The sequence below is a fragment of the Salvelinus fontinalis genome, chromosome 6 (assembly GCF_029448725.1).
Source record: "Salvelinus fontinalis isolate EN_2023a chromosome 6, ASM2944872v1, whole genome shotgun sequence".
Classification (NCBI taxonomy): domain Eukaryota; kingdom Metazoa; phylum Chordata; class Actinopteri; order Salmoniformes; family Salmonidae; genus Salvelinus; species Salvelinus fontinalis.
The window spans coordinates 25,511,900-25,529,959 of record NC_074670.1 but is presented as its reverse complement, the minus strand read 5'-3'; the positions used below and the strand labels follow the sequence as shown (position 1 = coordinate 25,529,959).

General features: G+C 42.2%; 1 protein-coding gene across 1 annotated transcript; it reads left to right on the top strand.

The window, feature by feature from the left end:
• Window positions 1-12: 12 nt before the first annotated feature.
• On the top strand, window positions 13-1,350 carry arl4aa (ADP-ribosylation factor-like 4aa). The gene has a single exon (XM_055925722.1). It carries the CDS (start codon window positions 13-15, stop codon window positions 613-615), a length of 603 nt encoding a protein of 200 aa, XP_055781697.1. The 3' UTR covers window positions 616-1,350.
• Window positions 1,351-18,060: the final 16,710 nt, after the last annotated feature.

Below are 18,060 nucleotides of genomic sequence, written 5' to 3'. Positions count from 1 at the left end.
ACATGAGAAAAGATGGGGAATAGATTATCAGAACAACAGACCTTCCTCTCAAGAATCCCCTTTTTTCAGTCATTCCATATCGCCATTTTGGGACTGGACTCTGCAGGTAAAACAACTGTCCTGTACAGGTTGCAGTTCAATGAGTTTGTCAACACAGTGCCCACCAAAGGCTTCAATGCAGAAAAGGTCAATGTGTCTTTGGGTGGCCACAGGACGGTGACCTTCCATTTCTGGGACGTGGGTGGACAAGAGAAGTTGCGTCCATTGTGGAAGTCATACACACGCTGTACCGATGGAATTGTATTCGTGGTGGACTCTGTAGATGCCGAACGCATGGAGGAAGCTAAAACGGAGCTCCATAAGATCGCCAAGACCGGAGACAACCAGGGAGTGCCACTGCTGGTGGTGGCTAACAAGCAAGACCTGAGGCACTCTCTGAGCCTGGCGGAGATTGAAAAGGCGCTAGCATTGAAGGAACTGGGCCCTGGCACGCCTTGGCACCTGCAGCCCACTTGTGCCATCATAGGAGACGGACTGAAAGATGGCATGGAGAGACTCCATGATATGATCCTTAAACGGAGAAAGATGCTCCGCCAACAGACGAGAAAGAGATGATCAAGGAGTGAACTGAATCTCTTGTTTTAAATGAAGGACAAAAGGAGGTGTTCTCGCACCTGGGTGGATATAGGAATTCTCCCATAGGCTCGGCACACTGAGTTTTATCAGTCAATGTTAAACTGTAGGTTCTCGTGTCTCAGACAGCAGTCTCTTGCTTCATCTTCAGTATTTGTTGTTTTTTAGTGGTTGAGAAAGCACTGTGAAGGTAAAGGATTTGGTGTTTATGATTTTATATAGGAATTTGTAAGTTGTTGTTACAAAGAATGGTTTTGATCCTTGGTATTAGACCATTAGTAATGGCTACTTCAAAAATGACAAGTTTGACGAAGAACAGAAAATAAGTCACTTTTCTCTACAAAGGTTAGTGGGAGGACAACAAACGTGGTCTTCCTCAAAGGGAACTTTTGAACCTTGTAAAGAGTGCCTAAGCTACTTTTAAATGTTGTACCTTTTTGTATATTTTTTTACATGTTTCTTTCCTTCTCAAAAGGAAGTTACAGTCTTGTGCTTTTTGTCTGTCTAGTGTACCTCTACTGTCTGTTTGTTAATGCACTTTAGATGACCTTTTTTGATGATGGAGTTTACAGCCTTGAGGTTTCCCAATAGAGCTTATTACACAAAGAGTTTAGTTGCTTCAAAAGAAGTAAACTGTACTGGATCCCTATTGGCCACATGGACAATAGATGGGATATGTTTCATGTTTTCATCTATAATAAAAACCTCTTTGCCGCACTGCTTTTGTTTTGTATGAAGGATATTTCTATTTTGATTATTTGTCATCATATTTTCAGAGAAGTTCTGCAGATCTGATAAACCTGATGAGATGTGTAAAATGTATGTCCTCTGATTCTCATATTTGAAAGAAACTGAAGTAAATCAAAAATGAATCTTGGTTGCTCATGCTTACACTTTGTACTGATGGATAATGAATCTCCTCCCTTTTTTTCTCTTTCTGAAAGTAAACAAGACGGATATGACTGAGGTGATGGTGGTTGAGTGTTTACTTGCAGTGTGATTATAGGGCCTGGAGTCCTTTTTATGTTTTCTGGAGCCGAGCGGCTCAGCAATGCAGTCAGGGCAGTCTACTCTGCATGCCAAGCCAGATGCCATACCCAGTACAACAGGCTGGGGCAGGAGGAGACTGGAGGCTTGGGAGGCAGAGCATTTTTGTGATGGGGAGAGGCTGTTGTCACATAGCTCAGTGAAGTGATGCCTTTTGCTCACCCATCCCTTTAGAACAATTGTAACCTTGTACTGTAGAGCAACAGGGGGAGGGAGCAGCAGTTGACCTACTAAATATAGTACTACATTTGCATATGTTGTCCCTGTTATTCTGTTCTTTACAATGCTCCACTTGAAGTGCAGAATTTGTTCTTTGTTCTCATGATGTATTTGACAAAATGATTAGACCTGTTTGTAATGGTCCTGTATGTTATAGATGCCATTTCACGGTCCTTTCTTTCCTGACTTCAAATGATATTAGTACTGTTAAACCTACACCACATTTGACAATGTCTGTCTTTTGATTGATATGCATCAGGTTTTAAAGAAAGACAGACAGTACGGCCTCAGGTCCAAGATTAATCTTGAGGGTGTCACTCCTTATCTGTGTTGTGCAACTCTTCCCAGCTTGTTTTCCAAGGAAGGAAACCCTATTGGATGGCAGCAACATATTCCTTCTATTCCCATTTCCTGCTCTCCATTCTAGGAAATGGAGGTAATGGGAGTGAGTGTGAGTCTGATCATGGGACTAGTTTTGGGGTCAGATCCTGATACAGGCCTGGTGGTAGGGTCTCTTCCGTTGATCCGCTGATGTAAGAACTAGGGATTAGGATTGGACATGGCTTTGGAAATCCTGATGCTGGTTTCCTTTCTCACACTTTGCTTTTGCTAACTCAATAATAAACTAACATGGGAAAGTACTATTCATGCCCTGTAATGGCCCGTCGTCACATGATGTCCCTATGCCCAACTAGTTTCCTGGACATCTACTAGGTGGTGGGTTTTATTTGACCGCTTGGCCCTGGCTGAGGTCAACTCTGTGACAATAGTAAGTCCCTCTCCTCAGTAACAGGATCACTGTATTAAAGGCATTGTCTCACGTCTGCACTGGCAACTGCGTGTCGCTTTAGGAAGACAATTGTAGGAAAGGAGAAAACCACTCCTCATTCCACTACTCTACTAGCTAACCTTGAGATTAGGAATGTTGTGCGTCAACTCACTTTCTCAAAGTGCAAGAAAATGTACATCAAGTCTGTCTTCTGGAGCACGTCGGAATCAAATATTTTTGTGGAAATATTTTCTCTACCTGTGTAGTAAAAAATATATTTTCTCTAACTGTATACATTTTCAAGCTGTGTACACTGTACTCAAGGGAAGTAGCAATAATGCATACTCCTCTGCTGCTCATTATGCAGGGTTATCATATCAGGATTCATCTTTCTTTTTCCTGTCTTAGCGAGCGAGTGGCCTATTTACATGTGAATTCTTCCATCGTCCTAGCAGCCTCTGAAAGTAGGGTGAACGGGGCCACCTGCAAGGGGAGGGAAAGAAGGACAGAGAGCTCTAGAGAAGCTTGCTCTTGCTCTTATTTGGTGTAAGGTTGCTCTCTTTACATTAATCCTCAGAAGCATGAAAAGAGAGACTGAGAAAAAGTGAACAGGACCAGATGGGCGTATAACAGGGTTTTACCAAATTTAGCCCGGGGGTGATTTTATTTGGCCCCCCAAGTTTTCTGAGCAAAAAAACCCACCAGCAAATCAGCCCCAAGTGATTTTAATTTGGAAATCTGTTCCAAAGTGTTCCCACGCATAATAGATATATGTGATCGTATACAAATCTAAGCAAGGTTTGAAATTGTTATGTTTTAGTCAAAAATATCAGTTTGGGCTTCAAATTTGCAGTCTTCAAATGATTTGTCATTATGTTCTGGCCTCCTGACTATCCGCTCAAGAAAAAAATCGACCTGCGGCTTAATGTAGTTTATGATCGCTGGCATATAATCTATTGTTGGTCCCATAGATGAATTCATTATCCATTCATTAGGGATTATAACTTTCTGTATCATTGTTCTTATTATGAATATGTTCCTAGAAATTATTCATTGAATATTCTGGGTCTTGGAAGTCATGGGAAGTAAGACCAATAACCATTGTGTTGTCCTTGCTGTTGTTGCTTGTGGTGATTTATTTTGATAAAATATTGCTCAGTTGGTTTGGATATCGTGCTGGCAACGCCAACTCTATGAGTTAGTTCATTAGCTACTCACTGAATGGGATTTTATTATTCCTATCTGGGCTGTTTTACTATGCATAGAAGTCAGTGCTGCCTGCATGTTCATGTATTGGCATCCCCTGCCTTACCCTGTGTGGAAGGCTCTGTGAAAGGCTCATTGTCAAGGTGATGATTGCTTTGTTAACTCTGTCTGTGACTGAGAGGGCTTGAACATTGGCAGCTGTGATCTGTATGGGAGACCTGTCTATGTGAGAGAGGGGGACAGAGAGAGAGAGATAATGTGTAGATGACTGTCATTCTCTCTGCCATTCAGCCATACACACACATATATATATATATATATATATATATATATATATATATATATATATATATATATATATATATATATATATAGTGTGTGTAAAAAAAACTCCCGCCAGTCTAGTCATTGTGAAGCACAAGCCTGTGAAATCTGGCTTTCGTCTCGTTTGTGCAGGATTAGGACAGGGGCAGACTGAGGTCCCCATAGCTTTGTAGTGGCTCCATTGTCTGGTGGCAAACGTCAGGGAAAGTTGTGACCTGTAAAGCAAGGGTTCAACTCAAAGGACTGATTCTTTTGGTGAGGGGATGCGGGGGGAAAAAATCTATTTTGATGGAGGCAGCTCAAATCTAAATAGGCTAGTCGTGAAGTATTTTGTTCACTTGTTGTCTCTCACCAACTTGTTTACTTTGAACTATGTTTCGGAAAAATGACATACTGTACAGTTGAAGTCAGAAGTTTACATACACTTAGGTTGGCGTCATTAAAACTTGTTTTTCAACTCCTCCACACATTTCTTGTTAACAAACTTTAGTTTTGGCAAGTCGGTTTGGACATCTACTTCATGAATGACTCAAGTAATTTTTCCAACAATTGTTTACAGACAGATTATTTCACTTATCATTCACTGTATCACAATTACAGTGTGCCATAAGTTTGCATATACTAAGTTGACTGTGCCTTTTTAAACAGACTTGTAGACCTCCACAAGTCTGGTTCATCCTTAGGAGCAATTTCCAAATGCCTGAAGGTGCCACGTTCATCTGTACAAACATTAGTATGCAAGTATAGACACCATGGGACCACGCAGCCGTCATACTGCTCAGGAAGGAGATGCATTCGGTCTCCTAGAGATGAACAAACTTTGGTGCAAAAAGTGCAAATCAATCCCAGAACAACAGCACAGTAAAACGACCTTGTGAAGATGCTGGAGGAAACCGGTACAAAAGTATCTATATCCACAGTAAAACGAGTCCTATATCGACATAACCTGAAAGGCTGCTTGGCAAGGAAGAAGCCACTGCTCCAAAACATCCATAAAAAAGCCAGACTGCAGTTTGCAACTGCACATGGGGACAAAGATCGTACTTTTTGGAGAAATTTCCTCTGGTCTGATGAAACAAAAATAGAACTGTTTGGCCATAATGACCATTGTTATGTTTGGAGGAAAAAGGAGGAGGCTTGAAAGCTGAAGGCCACCATCCCAACCGTGAAGCACAGGGGTGGCAGCATCATGTTGTGGGGGTGCTTTGCTGCAGGAGGGACTGGTGCATGTCACAAAATAGATGGCATCATGAGAAAAATTATGTGGATATATTGAAGCAACATCTCCAGACATCAGTCAGGAAGTTAAGGCTTGGTTGCAAATGGGTCTTCCAAATGGACAATGATCCCAAGCATACTTCCAAAGTTGTGGCAAAATGGCTTAAGGACAACAAAGTCAAGTGATTGGAGTGGCCATCACAAAGCCCTGACCTCAATCCCATAGAACATTTGTGGCCAAAACTGAAAAAGCGTGTGCCAGCAAGGAGGCCTACAAACCTGACTCAGTTACACCAGCTCTGTCAGGAGGACTGGGACAAAATTCACCCAACTTATTGTGGGAGCTTGTGGAAGGCTACCTAAACGTTTGACCCAAGTTAAACAATTTAAAGGCAATGCTACCAAATACTAATATGTAAACTTCTGACCCACTGGGAATGTGATGAAAGAAATAAAAGCTGAAATAAATAATTCTCTCTACTATTATTCGGACACTTCACATTCTTAAAATAAGGTGGTAATCCTAACTGACCTAAAACAGGGAATTTTTACTAGGATTAAATGTCAGGAATTGTGAAAAACTGAGTTTAAATGCATTTGGCTAAGGTGTATGTAAACTTCCGACTTCAACTGTACATTGCTTTTGTCTGGAAGGTCCCTATCTGTCGCATTGATATTCAAGTCAGCCTGTCATAAGGATGTCGGACCTAAAATGAAGTTGAAATCCAAGAGAGGGTTATTTTAAGAGGTTTGTGTAATGTGTCATACGATACAGAAGATAATGCAGTTGCCCCTCGTGACTTTCTTTTCTTTGTCCCATTGCATTTCATTCTTGTTCTACACAGTATGTCGCTAATGTCATATCTAATGGATGTGATAGATTATGATTCTATGTAATTCCTAACTGTTAAACATCAGTGTGCAGGAGAAAGGTTTTGACAACTTAACTCTAATTGCTAATGTAATTGACTAAAATGTAGTTCCAGTTGTAAGGGGTAGACATCTCAGAAACGTCTCTATTTCTGTACACAGAAGGTTGACACTTAGCAAGCCTTTTCTATGAGACACTGTGGGGGCACCCTACTATCTGCATGGTAATTCAACAGCCGTGTCATAAAGACTCTTTATAGGAGTTCATTAACTACAAAGAACATTGGGATTGAATAATGGAACCAGACGCTAGGAGTCTAGGAGGGGTCGTATTGATGTTGCCCAATCATTTACGCCCACCACCGACTGGCCAGGTGTCCTCAATCTGTTTCGATTTCCATGGCACTCAGGGATGGCCCTCACTGTAGGAGCTCATTGCTTTCCGGCCGAGGCTCTCTGCTTTGGTACTCTGGTGTATTAGAGGGCGGCTGTACGAGTGCACCATCTGCCCCACAGCCACATTAAAGTCAAGATAAGAGAGCAAATGATTGGGTTCAGTGGAGTCTGTTTCATGGGTTTGTACTCAAGCATACCCCTTATCTGTCTTCGTGTCTCTCTCTCTCTTTTTTTTAATGGCAGTAAGAGGAGATGCCTGGTTAATCTCTCTCACTCTGTCCTCAGCTGTCGGCATGGAGAGCTTGGAACTGTTAGCGGGCTGACAGAATCTGTGATAATTAAATTATTTATCTTCTAACCCTTGTCTTACAGTGCCAGGGTTTGATTTGTAGGCTACAGCTAGTAATTTGAACATTAGGATTGTGTTCGGCTTTGAAGAATGTTTTTGGACCAAAATGTGTGTGTGCTAAAGTAACCTTCAAGAATGGTCCCACTGGGCACAGACGTCAATTCAACCTCTATTCAACGTTATTTCCACATAATTTCAATGAAATTCAACCAGTGTGTGCCCAGTGGGGTACTTCGAATTAAGTACATTGATCTGTTCATAGTAAAGGTTTCATGTTTTAATCAGCTTAGTCAGTTTTGAAACACAGCTGTGATATATGTCAGCTAGTGAACCGAAATATACAATATTACAAAAGATGAACTAGAATGATAGTGTAGGTTTCATATGAAGTAGACACGGGACGGGACCCCTTTCTCTCTCTACAAGTGAAACCTTGTGGGGCGGTTATTGCCCTCTGACCGCCTTAGTCATAAATCAAACTAAATTAAAGTCAGGATCCCCAGTGGATCTGGTGCCCCACCCCTGGTAACAGAGCCTGGCCCTGCCGTTGCCCCTGCTCTCCCTCTGCATTCATCACGGCTTCTCTCTGGTGTGCTCACTCATCGGTGTCCAATGCACTGGAACACTCCTGTCTAGGAAGGCGCAACAGGCTGCCAGGCAGAGAAACCCTGTTATCAGGAGGAAGCAATGGGATTCTTCTTTACTTCAACTCAGGTTTCTCTCTCTCTCTCTGATGGATCATATGGCAGCAATTACTGTATGTTGCATGCAGAGTTAAGCCTCGTATCACTTTCTCTCCCACTGTTTTCATGAACCCTTCACTCTCAACTCACCCCAAATTCTTCAACCATTGTCCCCTGCTTGGAGTGAAGACCAAATTAGGGTTCTTTGCAAAACCACCACAGTATGTACAGTCATGGCCAAAAGTTTTGAGAATGACACAAATATTAGTTTCCACAAAGTTTGCTGCTTCAGTGTCTTTAGATATTTTTGTCAGATGTTACTATGGAATACTGAAGTATAATTACAAGCATTTCATAAGTGTCAAAGGCTTTTATTGACAATTACATGAAGTTGATGCAAAGAGTCAATATTTGCAGTGTTGACCCTTCTTTTTCAAGACCTCTGCAATCCGCCCTGGCATGCTGTCGATACATTTCTGGGCCACATCCTGACTGATGGCAGCCCATTCTTGCATAATCAATGCTTGGAGTTTGCGGCGATATTCTCCTGGTTGAGCCCAGGGTCCCTTTCCGTCCAATATTTCCTCCCATGTCCACGAGTCCTGGTTATTTTGTTGCGCTCTCCCACGCCGCTTGGTCGTATTAAGGTGGGTGGTTCTGTAATGGCAGGGATTCGACCAAAACGCAGCGTTGTGATATGACATGATGATTTATTTAAACAAGACGAAAAAACGAACTACACTTGAATAATTAACAAAACAAATAAACAATGTAGACAGACCTGGACACGAACTTACATATAACGTGAAGAACGCATGAACAGGAAAACTGACTACATAAAACGAACAAACAAACAAAACCGAAAACAGTCCCGTGTGGGGTAACATACACAGACACAGGAGACAATCACCCATAAACAAACAGTGTGAAAACACCTACCTTAAATATGGCTCTCAATCAGAGGAAATGAAAACCACATGCCTCTAATTGAGAGCCATATCAGGTCACCCTTAACAAACATAGAAACACACAACATGGACTACCCACCCAAACTCACGCCCTGACCGTCAAACACATACAAAATAACAGAAAACTGGTCAGGAACCTGACACTCACCTTGTCTTCTCCGGACAAGCTTTTTTCCGGATGCCTCAAACAATCAGAAAGGGGATTCACCAGAGAAAATGACTTTACCCCAATCCTCAGCAGTCCAATCCCTGTACCTTTTGCAGAATATCAGTCTGTCCCTGATGTTTTTCCTGGAGAGAAATGGCTTCTTTGCTGCCCTTCTTGACACCAGGCCATCCTCCAAAAGTCTTCTCCTCACTGTGTGTGCAGATGCACTCACACCTGCCTGCTGCCATTCCTGAGCAAGCTCTGTACTGGTGGTGCCCCGATCTCGCAGCTGAATCAACTTTAGGAGACGGTCCTGGTGCTTGCTGGACTTTCTTGGGACCCCTGAAGCCTTCTTCACAACAAATGAACTGCTCTCCTTGAAGTTCTTGATGAGCCGGTATATGGTTGATTTAGGTGCAATCTTACTGGCAGCAATATCCTTGCCTGTGAAGCCCTTTTTGTGCAAAGCAATGATGACGGCACGTGTTTCCTTGCAGGTAACCATGATTGACAGAGGAAGAAGAATGATTCCAAGCACCACCCTCCTTTTGAAGCTTCCAGTCTGTTATTCGAACTCAGTCAGCATGACAGAGTGATCTCCAGCGTTGTCCTCGTCAACACTCACACCCGTGTTAACGAGAGAATCACTGACATGATGTCAGCTGGTACTTTTGTGGCATGGCTGAAATGCAGTGGAAATGTTTTTGGGGGATTCAGTTCATTTGCATGGCAAAGAGGGACTTTGCAATTAATTGCAATTCATCTGATCATTCTTCTTAACATTCTGAAGTATATCCAAATTGCCATCATACAAACTGAGGCAGCAGACTTTGTGAAAATTAATATTTGTGTCATTCTCAAAACTTTTGGCCACGACTGTATGGTAATATGCTGTTTATCAATGACTGCTATTTGAGAAGTCACAACCAGGATGTTACCAAAGAATAATGGACAAGTAGCAAGTTGCTAATTAATTGAGCCAATTAAATAGACCAATTGTGACCTGTCCAGTGTGAAGATATACAGTATGTTCAGTGTTGTTAGAATTATTTGGCATACTATAGGCATTGAGGGAAGTGAAGGGCCTGATAAGCTGTAGTGGACTCACTAGTAAAGCTGTGGTTTTATCTCCCTAGATGTGGCTGATAATCCATTTTAAAGAGGGTAATCCTCTCGTTATTGGTCATTTGCTATGTCCTTAGTGGGGACATGTGACCCATATGCAGCTCTCTAACACCACTGACCAACACTTATTTTCATATGAATTAGACATTTTCAGTATGTTGTAAACTATTAAGCATTGTTCTTTGAATTAGACCCAAGACCCTGAACACATCTTGGTTCGTACTTGATCTAAGCATTAACAGTCCAACAAATATATACTTTTTTTAAGGCCTACTGTAAGAATAGGTAGAACTACAAGTGCAACAACGTGCAGTGAGAGGACTGAGTGGATAGTGATTATCTTGCCTAATGCATTAGACTTGGCATGCTAGAATGGACATGCATCCAACAGTTGCCGCTCTGCCAACCTGAGAAACACAGAACTCCTTGTGATCATTATGGCCGTTTCTTTCCTGTTATTTTCTGTGGGAAACCATTATCACTTTCTACTGCATGAGCACAGGTGGTTCCTGCTACTGCTATGGTCCGTCGGTTTTCTGATTTTTACCTCTCACAACTTCCAAATAAAGTCAATACTTTAGACCTTTTCTAACGCCTTTACACAAAAGCGTTTGTATTTCTTGAATTGCTACACACATAAAGAAATATATTGGGTTTTCTTACACCATAATTGTCACATCTGAACCATAGAAATACAATAACTATTCTATTTCATGTGTTCCTCATAACCAAAGAATGTCCCATTGAATGAGAGAACGTCAAGATAACTCGATAAAAGTTTAATTCGTCTGTCTCTTTGAAAGGGACTTGACTCTCCGCAGTTCCATAAGAAGCTGCTCCGCCCAGGCGCCCACCATGGGATCAAACAAACAGATTCCTTTGAGCAGTACTTTGTTTCTGAAATGAAAGCGCAGCGATAATGACTTTGTGGTGGTAGTTGAAACTCTAGCCGAGCCTCCCAGTGCCAGATCTGAGGCTGTAGACTGGAAGCTCATTAGCAGTATCTCTCTCTGGCTACACTGACTGAACACAATGTAGCTTTGTCTCTATGCAGTCTGGGTCTTTGATACAGTGAGGCCCTGTGCTGAGAAAGACAATCTGACTCAGGATGGAGACACTTCAAAAGAAGGCTGGCTCCACCTTTAGCTCTCCCTGAAACCACAGAGGACAGTTAGGGGTTGTCCATCAAGGGCAAGGACAGTCCAGTACCCATCTCCCCTTGAACATGAGCTCAATAGAGATTGTAATACAGATTTTCCACTAATGTAGTTGCATTTCATCTTACATATGTGGTCACAGATTAGATAACTACAGGTGCAATACCACAATAGTGGAATCTGGAACTTCGCTTGGATGATTTTGGGAAGTTTTGATACCCCGCTCCTGACACTTCACTTCTTCACTGGAAGGCTTTCATGCTTGTTGACATTGATCTTGAAGTGGGCCCACTCGCTCTGGGCAACACAATAGCCTGCCAGGTAACTGGAAAAACTTGAATGGGAGGAAAAGTGAATGACGCAGAAACAGGAAGGCAATTAGCTAGCAGATGGCAAAAACACGATCTGTCACCGGGGGTAACATCCCATTCCATACTGCTTGAGGTGGTGTGTTGTTTATGTTGTATTCTGAGCTGTGGACCTTAATTAAGATAATGACAACTGGCATCTTGATTAGCTGGACAGTAAGTGTGCAAATGCTGTCATTTAGTGCCAAAGTGATTCTGCATGTGTCTGTTCTCACTAACACCGAGTAAATAATGATATTACTCAATATACAGTTGAAGTTGGAAGTTTACATACACCTTAGCCAAATGCATTTAAACTCAGTTTTTCACAATTCCTGACATTTAATCCTAGTAAAAATTCCCTGTCGAAGGTCACTTAGGATCACCACTTTATTTAAAGAATGTGAAATGTCAAAATAATAGTAGAGAGAATGATTTATTTCAGCTTTTATTTCTTTCATCACAATCCCAGTGGGTCAGAAGTTTACATACACTCAATTAGTATTTGGTAGCATTGCCTTTAAATTGTTTAACTTGGGTCAAACGTTTGGGTAGCCTTCCGCAAGCTTCCAACAATAAGTTGGGTGAATTTTGGCCCATTCCTCCTGACAGAGCTGGTGTAATTGAGTCAGGTTTGTAGGCCTCCTTGCTCGCACACACTTTTTCAGTGCTGCCCACAATTTTTCTATAGGATTGAGGTCAAAGCTTTGTGATGGCCATTCCAAAACCTTGACTTTGTTGTCCTTAAGCCATTTTGCCACAACTTTGGAAGTATGCTTGGGGTCATTGTTCATTTGGAAGACCCATTTGCGACCAAGCTTTAACTTCCTGACTGATGTCTGGAGATGTTGCTTCAATATATCCACATAATTTTCCTCCCTCATGATGCCATCTATTTTGTGAAGTGCACCAGTCCCTCCTGCAGCAAAGCACCCCCACAACATGATGCTGCCACACTCGTGCTTCACGGTTGGGATGGTGTTCTTCGGCTTGCAAGCCTCCCCCTTTTTCCTCCAAACATAACGATGGTCATTATGGCCAAACAGTTCTATTTTTGTTTCATCAGACCAGAGGACATTTCTCCAAAAAGTACAATCTTTGTCCCCATGTGCAGTTGCAAACCTTAGTCAGGCTTTTTTATGGCGGTTTTGGAGCAGGTTATGTCGATTTATAGGACTCCTTTTACTTTGGATATAGATACTTTTGCACCTGTTTCCTCCAGCATCTTCACAAGGTCCTTTGCTGTTGTTCTGGGATTGATTTGCACTTTTCGCACCAAAGTACGTTCATCTCTAGGAGACAGAACACATCTCCTTCCTGAGTAGTATGACGGCTGCATGGTCGCATGGTGTTTATACTAGCATACTATTGTTTGTACAGATGAACGTGGTACCTTCAGGAGTTTGGAAATTGCTCCCAAGGATGAACCAGACTTGTGGAGTTCTGCAATGTTTTTCTGAGGTCTTGGCTGATTTCTTTTGATTTTCCCATGATGTCAAGCAAAGAGGCACTGAGTTTGAAGGTAGGCCTTGAAATACATCCACAGGTACACCTCCAATTGACTCAAATTATGTAAATTAGCCTATCAGAAGCTTCTAAAGCCATGATGTCATTTTATGGAATTTTCTAAGCTGTTTAAAAGAACAGTCAACTTAGTGTATGTAAACTTCTGGCACACTGTAATTGTGATACAGTGAAATAATTTGTCTGTAAACCATTGTTGGAAAGATTACTTTTGTCATGCACAAAGTAGATGTCCTAACCGACTTGCCAAAACTATAGTTTGTTCACAAGAAATTTGTGGAGTGGTTGAAAAACGAGTTTCAATGAATCCAATCTAAGTGTATGTAAACTTCCAACTTCAACTGTAAGTTGAAAACCTATTAGAGATGGTCTGCATGTGAATTTATGGGAGAACCCCCACACTGTATTGAGTTGTGGTCAGCAAATCCTAATTTTCAAAGAACTTGGATAGAAAGTTGAAGGAAAGTACAAGGCAAACCCTCCAAAACCCCATATTACTCACAAGGAACATACATGTTTGTATTTGTTGACACTTTGCTCACTCCTGAGTGTTATTTGAGTTCAACTGTCTCCTTGTCCTCACAATGAACCCCTCCGGTGGGAGAAGGCGTGGGTGGGTGGTGTTGTGATTTGGACCAGCTCTGCTCAGAACCTGTTTCACTAGAGCAGGTGCTTCCTTGTACAAAATCCTCACCAGCGGCAGAGCACACCGGTCACTGAAGGACAAACAACAGGCATGTGGAGAATGGGAACTCTATGGGCAGGAAAACTCATTGCACATAATCCCTCATCCGCTGTCGTCAACATCTGCATCGCAGCGTTTTTGTCATGTGAGGGCATACCACTGGAAGGCCCGGAGATGATCAATGATAGAAATACAGTACAGTTTTATTTTGGCATAGAATGTGACAGTGTTGTGGACTTGGTGTAGGTCTGGAAGAAATCTTCATGGTCTGTCATGACAATAGTCACGTCCATATGCCATCATTCCTAAACAAAGCTGCAAGACCAGTATAAAAGGAAGCAGTTTGATTTTGAACCACATTTGGAAATCCCTGTCCACATACCACTCAGGTTCCACACCGCCTATGGTGCTTTGAGCTTGGGGCGGCAGGTAGCCTAGTGGTTAGAGTGTTAGGCCAGTAACCGAAAGGTTGTTAGATCGCATCCCCGAGCTGACAAGGTAAAAATCTGCCGCTAGGCAAGGCAGTTAACACACTGTTCCTAGGCATTCATTGTAATTAAGAACTTGTTCTTAACTGACTTGCCTAGTTGAATATAAAAATACATTAGTGGATGGTATTCTATTTCTGCACTGTTGCTAATGGAGAGAAGGTTCTGTTTTGTTCCCCCATCCGCTGTCCTGTCTCACAGTAGGGGGGATACCCCCATTCCCCCTTTTCTCCCTCTCTCCCCATTCTTTTTCACACTCACCCACTCTACAGGCAGAGAAACAAGAGGTGCTATAGGCTAGGGAAGTAGGCCATAACCCAGCCTATACAAAAACATGTCCATGCAGCGCACAAGAGGTTGGTGGCACCTTAATTGGGAAGAACGGGCTCGTGGTGATGGCTGGAGCAGAATTAGTGGAACGGTATCAAATCCATCAAACACATGGTTTCTCTGTGTTTGATGCCATTCCATTTGCTCAATTCCTGCCATTATTATGAGCCGTCCTCTCCTAGGCAGCCTCCACTGATGCAGAGACAGAGCAAGAGATATGTGTCCTACCTGAACTCCAATACAAAGACATTCTGAGCCTCGGGAACCTGAGGCTCTCCCATGCTAATAAGGGAGGAGTGGAATAAGACTCTATGACGGAGTGTAATATTGTGATTATATAAATAGATCGCCTTCACACTACAACAGAGAGGTCACACTGAGGATTGTGTTATTGATCATTCCCAAGACGGTTTATTCGCCACGGACACAAGACGTGTTACGGTTCTCAGTTATCTAACTAACCTGGGGAGATGTCCTTTTTAATGGATTGCACGAGGTCTCCCTAAATGAACGTTTGAGTTATTCATTGCTTCATTTTTACAAGTAGAGAGTATAATTTCCTGTTAACCCAATCACTGGACAGATAGATGTGGATCTATGGGAATGAGGCTCTGTGGTTCACATTGTGGACATTGACCAACTGAGATCTGTCAGCTTAACATGAAAGACAGGAACTAATAAACAATCTCAAACGGGTTTATTGCATGTATTTTTTTACATAACAAGTCTGCCCTGTAAGTTTAAACGATAGTCAATGCTCACAATGACTTGGTTTAGTCATTCAGAAGTGCCTCTGTGAAAACAGCCCTCCCTCTAAACAGTAATGACCAGCTGCACCTTGTAAGCAAACAAGACTCCATTCACTATGAGATAACCCGCCATGATGTCATTAAACAAACAACGGAACCTAGTAATAATAAAACTCTTCCCGATGTTTTGTTGACGTTGTCCTTACCAGTGGGTGAAAGCTCATCCACAATGGTCAAAGTCTAACTCCGAACCCGATGTTCTGTGCCATGCAGTCTAACACAACAGTCATTACATAAACATTGACTGATACAGGTACCTACTATTCAAAGATAATATTATACAGTAGGCCTCTGTCATTTTCAGCTTTGCCAAAATTACAGTTGTCAGTATGGTACTTTTGAGTGTAATGACCCAGGATTATAACATCAGGTGTGTGTGTGTGTGTGTGTGTGTGTGTGTGTGTGTGTGTGTGTGTGTGTGTGTGTGTGTGTGTGTGTGTGTGTGTGTGTGTGTGTGTGTGTGTGTGTTGCATGTCCTGTTCTTCCCATTTTATTCTAAAGTTTATACATTCAGAATGTTGGCACTCCTGCATCATTCTAGAAATCATAATCACCATGACAACCAGTTCTAAGTAATCCTTTGACAATACATGATGCATTATGTTCATCACATCTGTAGGCCACTGACTGAGCAAAACAAAGGCCACTAGACAAGACTGTAAGGAGGCCATCTTATGTGAATCAAGTGCAAAACCAGCTATGTTGAGGGTTTGTGTGTCTTCTGTTATGTTGTTGATCATTGGCTTGGTTCTGTGTGTACAGTTGCTTGCGTGTCCACTTTCTCACTGAGTGTCATTCTTTCAACACGCAGCTCATGACGTCTGTGGATCACATGAAGGAGGACAAGTCAAAAGAAAGTCCAGGAGGGCCAGATCAAAGGAAAGAACGGAGGGAGAGATGGAGGAGAAGGTGACAAGTGACAGCGAAGAGGGAGGGGAAGATTACTACAGAACAGAGGGAGATTGGATGAAGAAAGCAAATGCCGGCATTGTGGCAAGATTATCAGCAAGAGAGGAAGGAGTAAGGTAGTGATGGACAGAAAGGAACAGGAGATGAAGGAGGTGATGATGAGGATAAAGGAAAATTGGGAGAAGTTACACGAACACAACGAGATAGTCTTGGCGGGATTGGAAGTGGTCCGAGACGAGAAAGAGCAGTTACAGGAAGAGAAAGAGAGGATTCAGAGGGAGATGGAGAACATTTAAAAACGAGAAAAAGCAGATGGCGAGAGAACTGTGATTTGAGGAGACCGTGTGCAGGCGATGTCGTACAGACAGCTGTTGGAGAAAGATGAAGAGGAGCTCAGGGAGGAGAGGTTGGAGATGAAGGAAGCTGATGAGCACATTGAGAAGGAGTTAATGAAGATGCTACTTGAAAAAGAGGAGATGCTCAAGGAGAGGGAGAAGTTTAAAGAGAAGAGGAAGATAGAGGAGAAAAAGATGAAGAAGGAAAGGAAGGTCATTGACTTGGCACATATGTTTATGAGGGAAGTGTTAAAGGCCATCGAAAAACAGTGGAAGAAGATAGAAAAAGAAAGGGGGCCTTTGAGGAGGGAGAAAGAAAGGATGCTTAAAGAGAAGGAGAGGAACAAGGAGGAAGAGGGCGAGGAGGAGAGTGATACGAGTTAGTCATCGCTCATTCTACTGAACCGCAACATAAAAAACATGACTTGCAGCATTAAACAAACGCAGCATGAAACTCCTTAACCTTCCACTATTTTTGTTAACATCCTTAATAGCCAGCTCTAGTTCAATGCTAAGTTAACAGTAGATTCTTATCATCAAGAAATACTACTTTATTATTGTGGACTGAACTACAGCATGTTAGTTGCTCTCCCTGTTTTCTGGAACTACAATGCTCCCTGAGATACAGTTGCCTGGAATTTGAGGACTTCCAATGGAGGCCTTTGTTATTGGTTGAGGTGTGTAAAAGTGGTGACAGGCTGTACCATAAGCTACATTCCACAGAGTTACTGAAGAGAGAGGTGTGAGGACTCCGTGGCTGGTACAGACAGTGTGGGTCAGGTGGAGTGAGGTTAGGGAGTACATTGTATTAAATCACTGCTCTGAGTTTCCCTTAATGAAGCATAGATCTAGAATCAGTTTACGCTCCCTTAATCCAGTATATGTTAGCACCTATTACAGTGCACAAGACTGACCTTAGTTCAGCAAATTACTATAGAGAGCAGTGTTTAGCAGGACTTAAGTATTAGGAGTGGCACTTTTATGTGGATACTTCCTCCTACACCTTAAAATAGAATTGTTGCTTATAGCTCAATAATTATTCACAGTGCGGGTATCCAGTTATGTCTACCCAAAATGGGCGTCAACATGTCTGCAGGATAATCACTCCAATAGGAGGTTGATGGTCAAATTTAGGAATGCTTAAAATGTATATTTTCAGGTGATGGAGTATGTAGGCTACACACTGAACATTTGTTATTTAGTGTATCCAGTTGAATGGATGCAACACTTGCTTATAACTGAAAACGTTTGATATCTGTAATATCTGCTGTAATACAGAAAGATTCCAGTGGTATGTGGTACATATGTGTCACGACCTGATCTGTTTCACCTGTCTTTGTGATTGTTTCCACCCACCTCCAGGTGTCACCCGTTTTCCACATTATTTCCAGGGTATTTATTCCTGTGTTCTCTGTTTGTCTGTTGCCAGTTCGTCTTGTCAAATCAACCAGCGTGTTTTTCCGTGCTCCTGGTTTTGACCTTGAGCCTGCCTGCCTCCCTGTCCCGTTTAGAACTCTGACC

Bases quoted from the DNA above. Each gene is read 5' to 3' on its own strand.
- arl4aa (XM_055925722.1), top strand. From the start codon at position 13: ATGGGGAATAGATTATCAGAACAACAGACCTTCCTCTCAAGAATCCCC.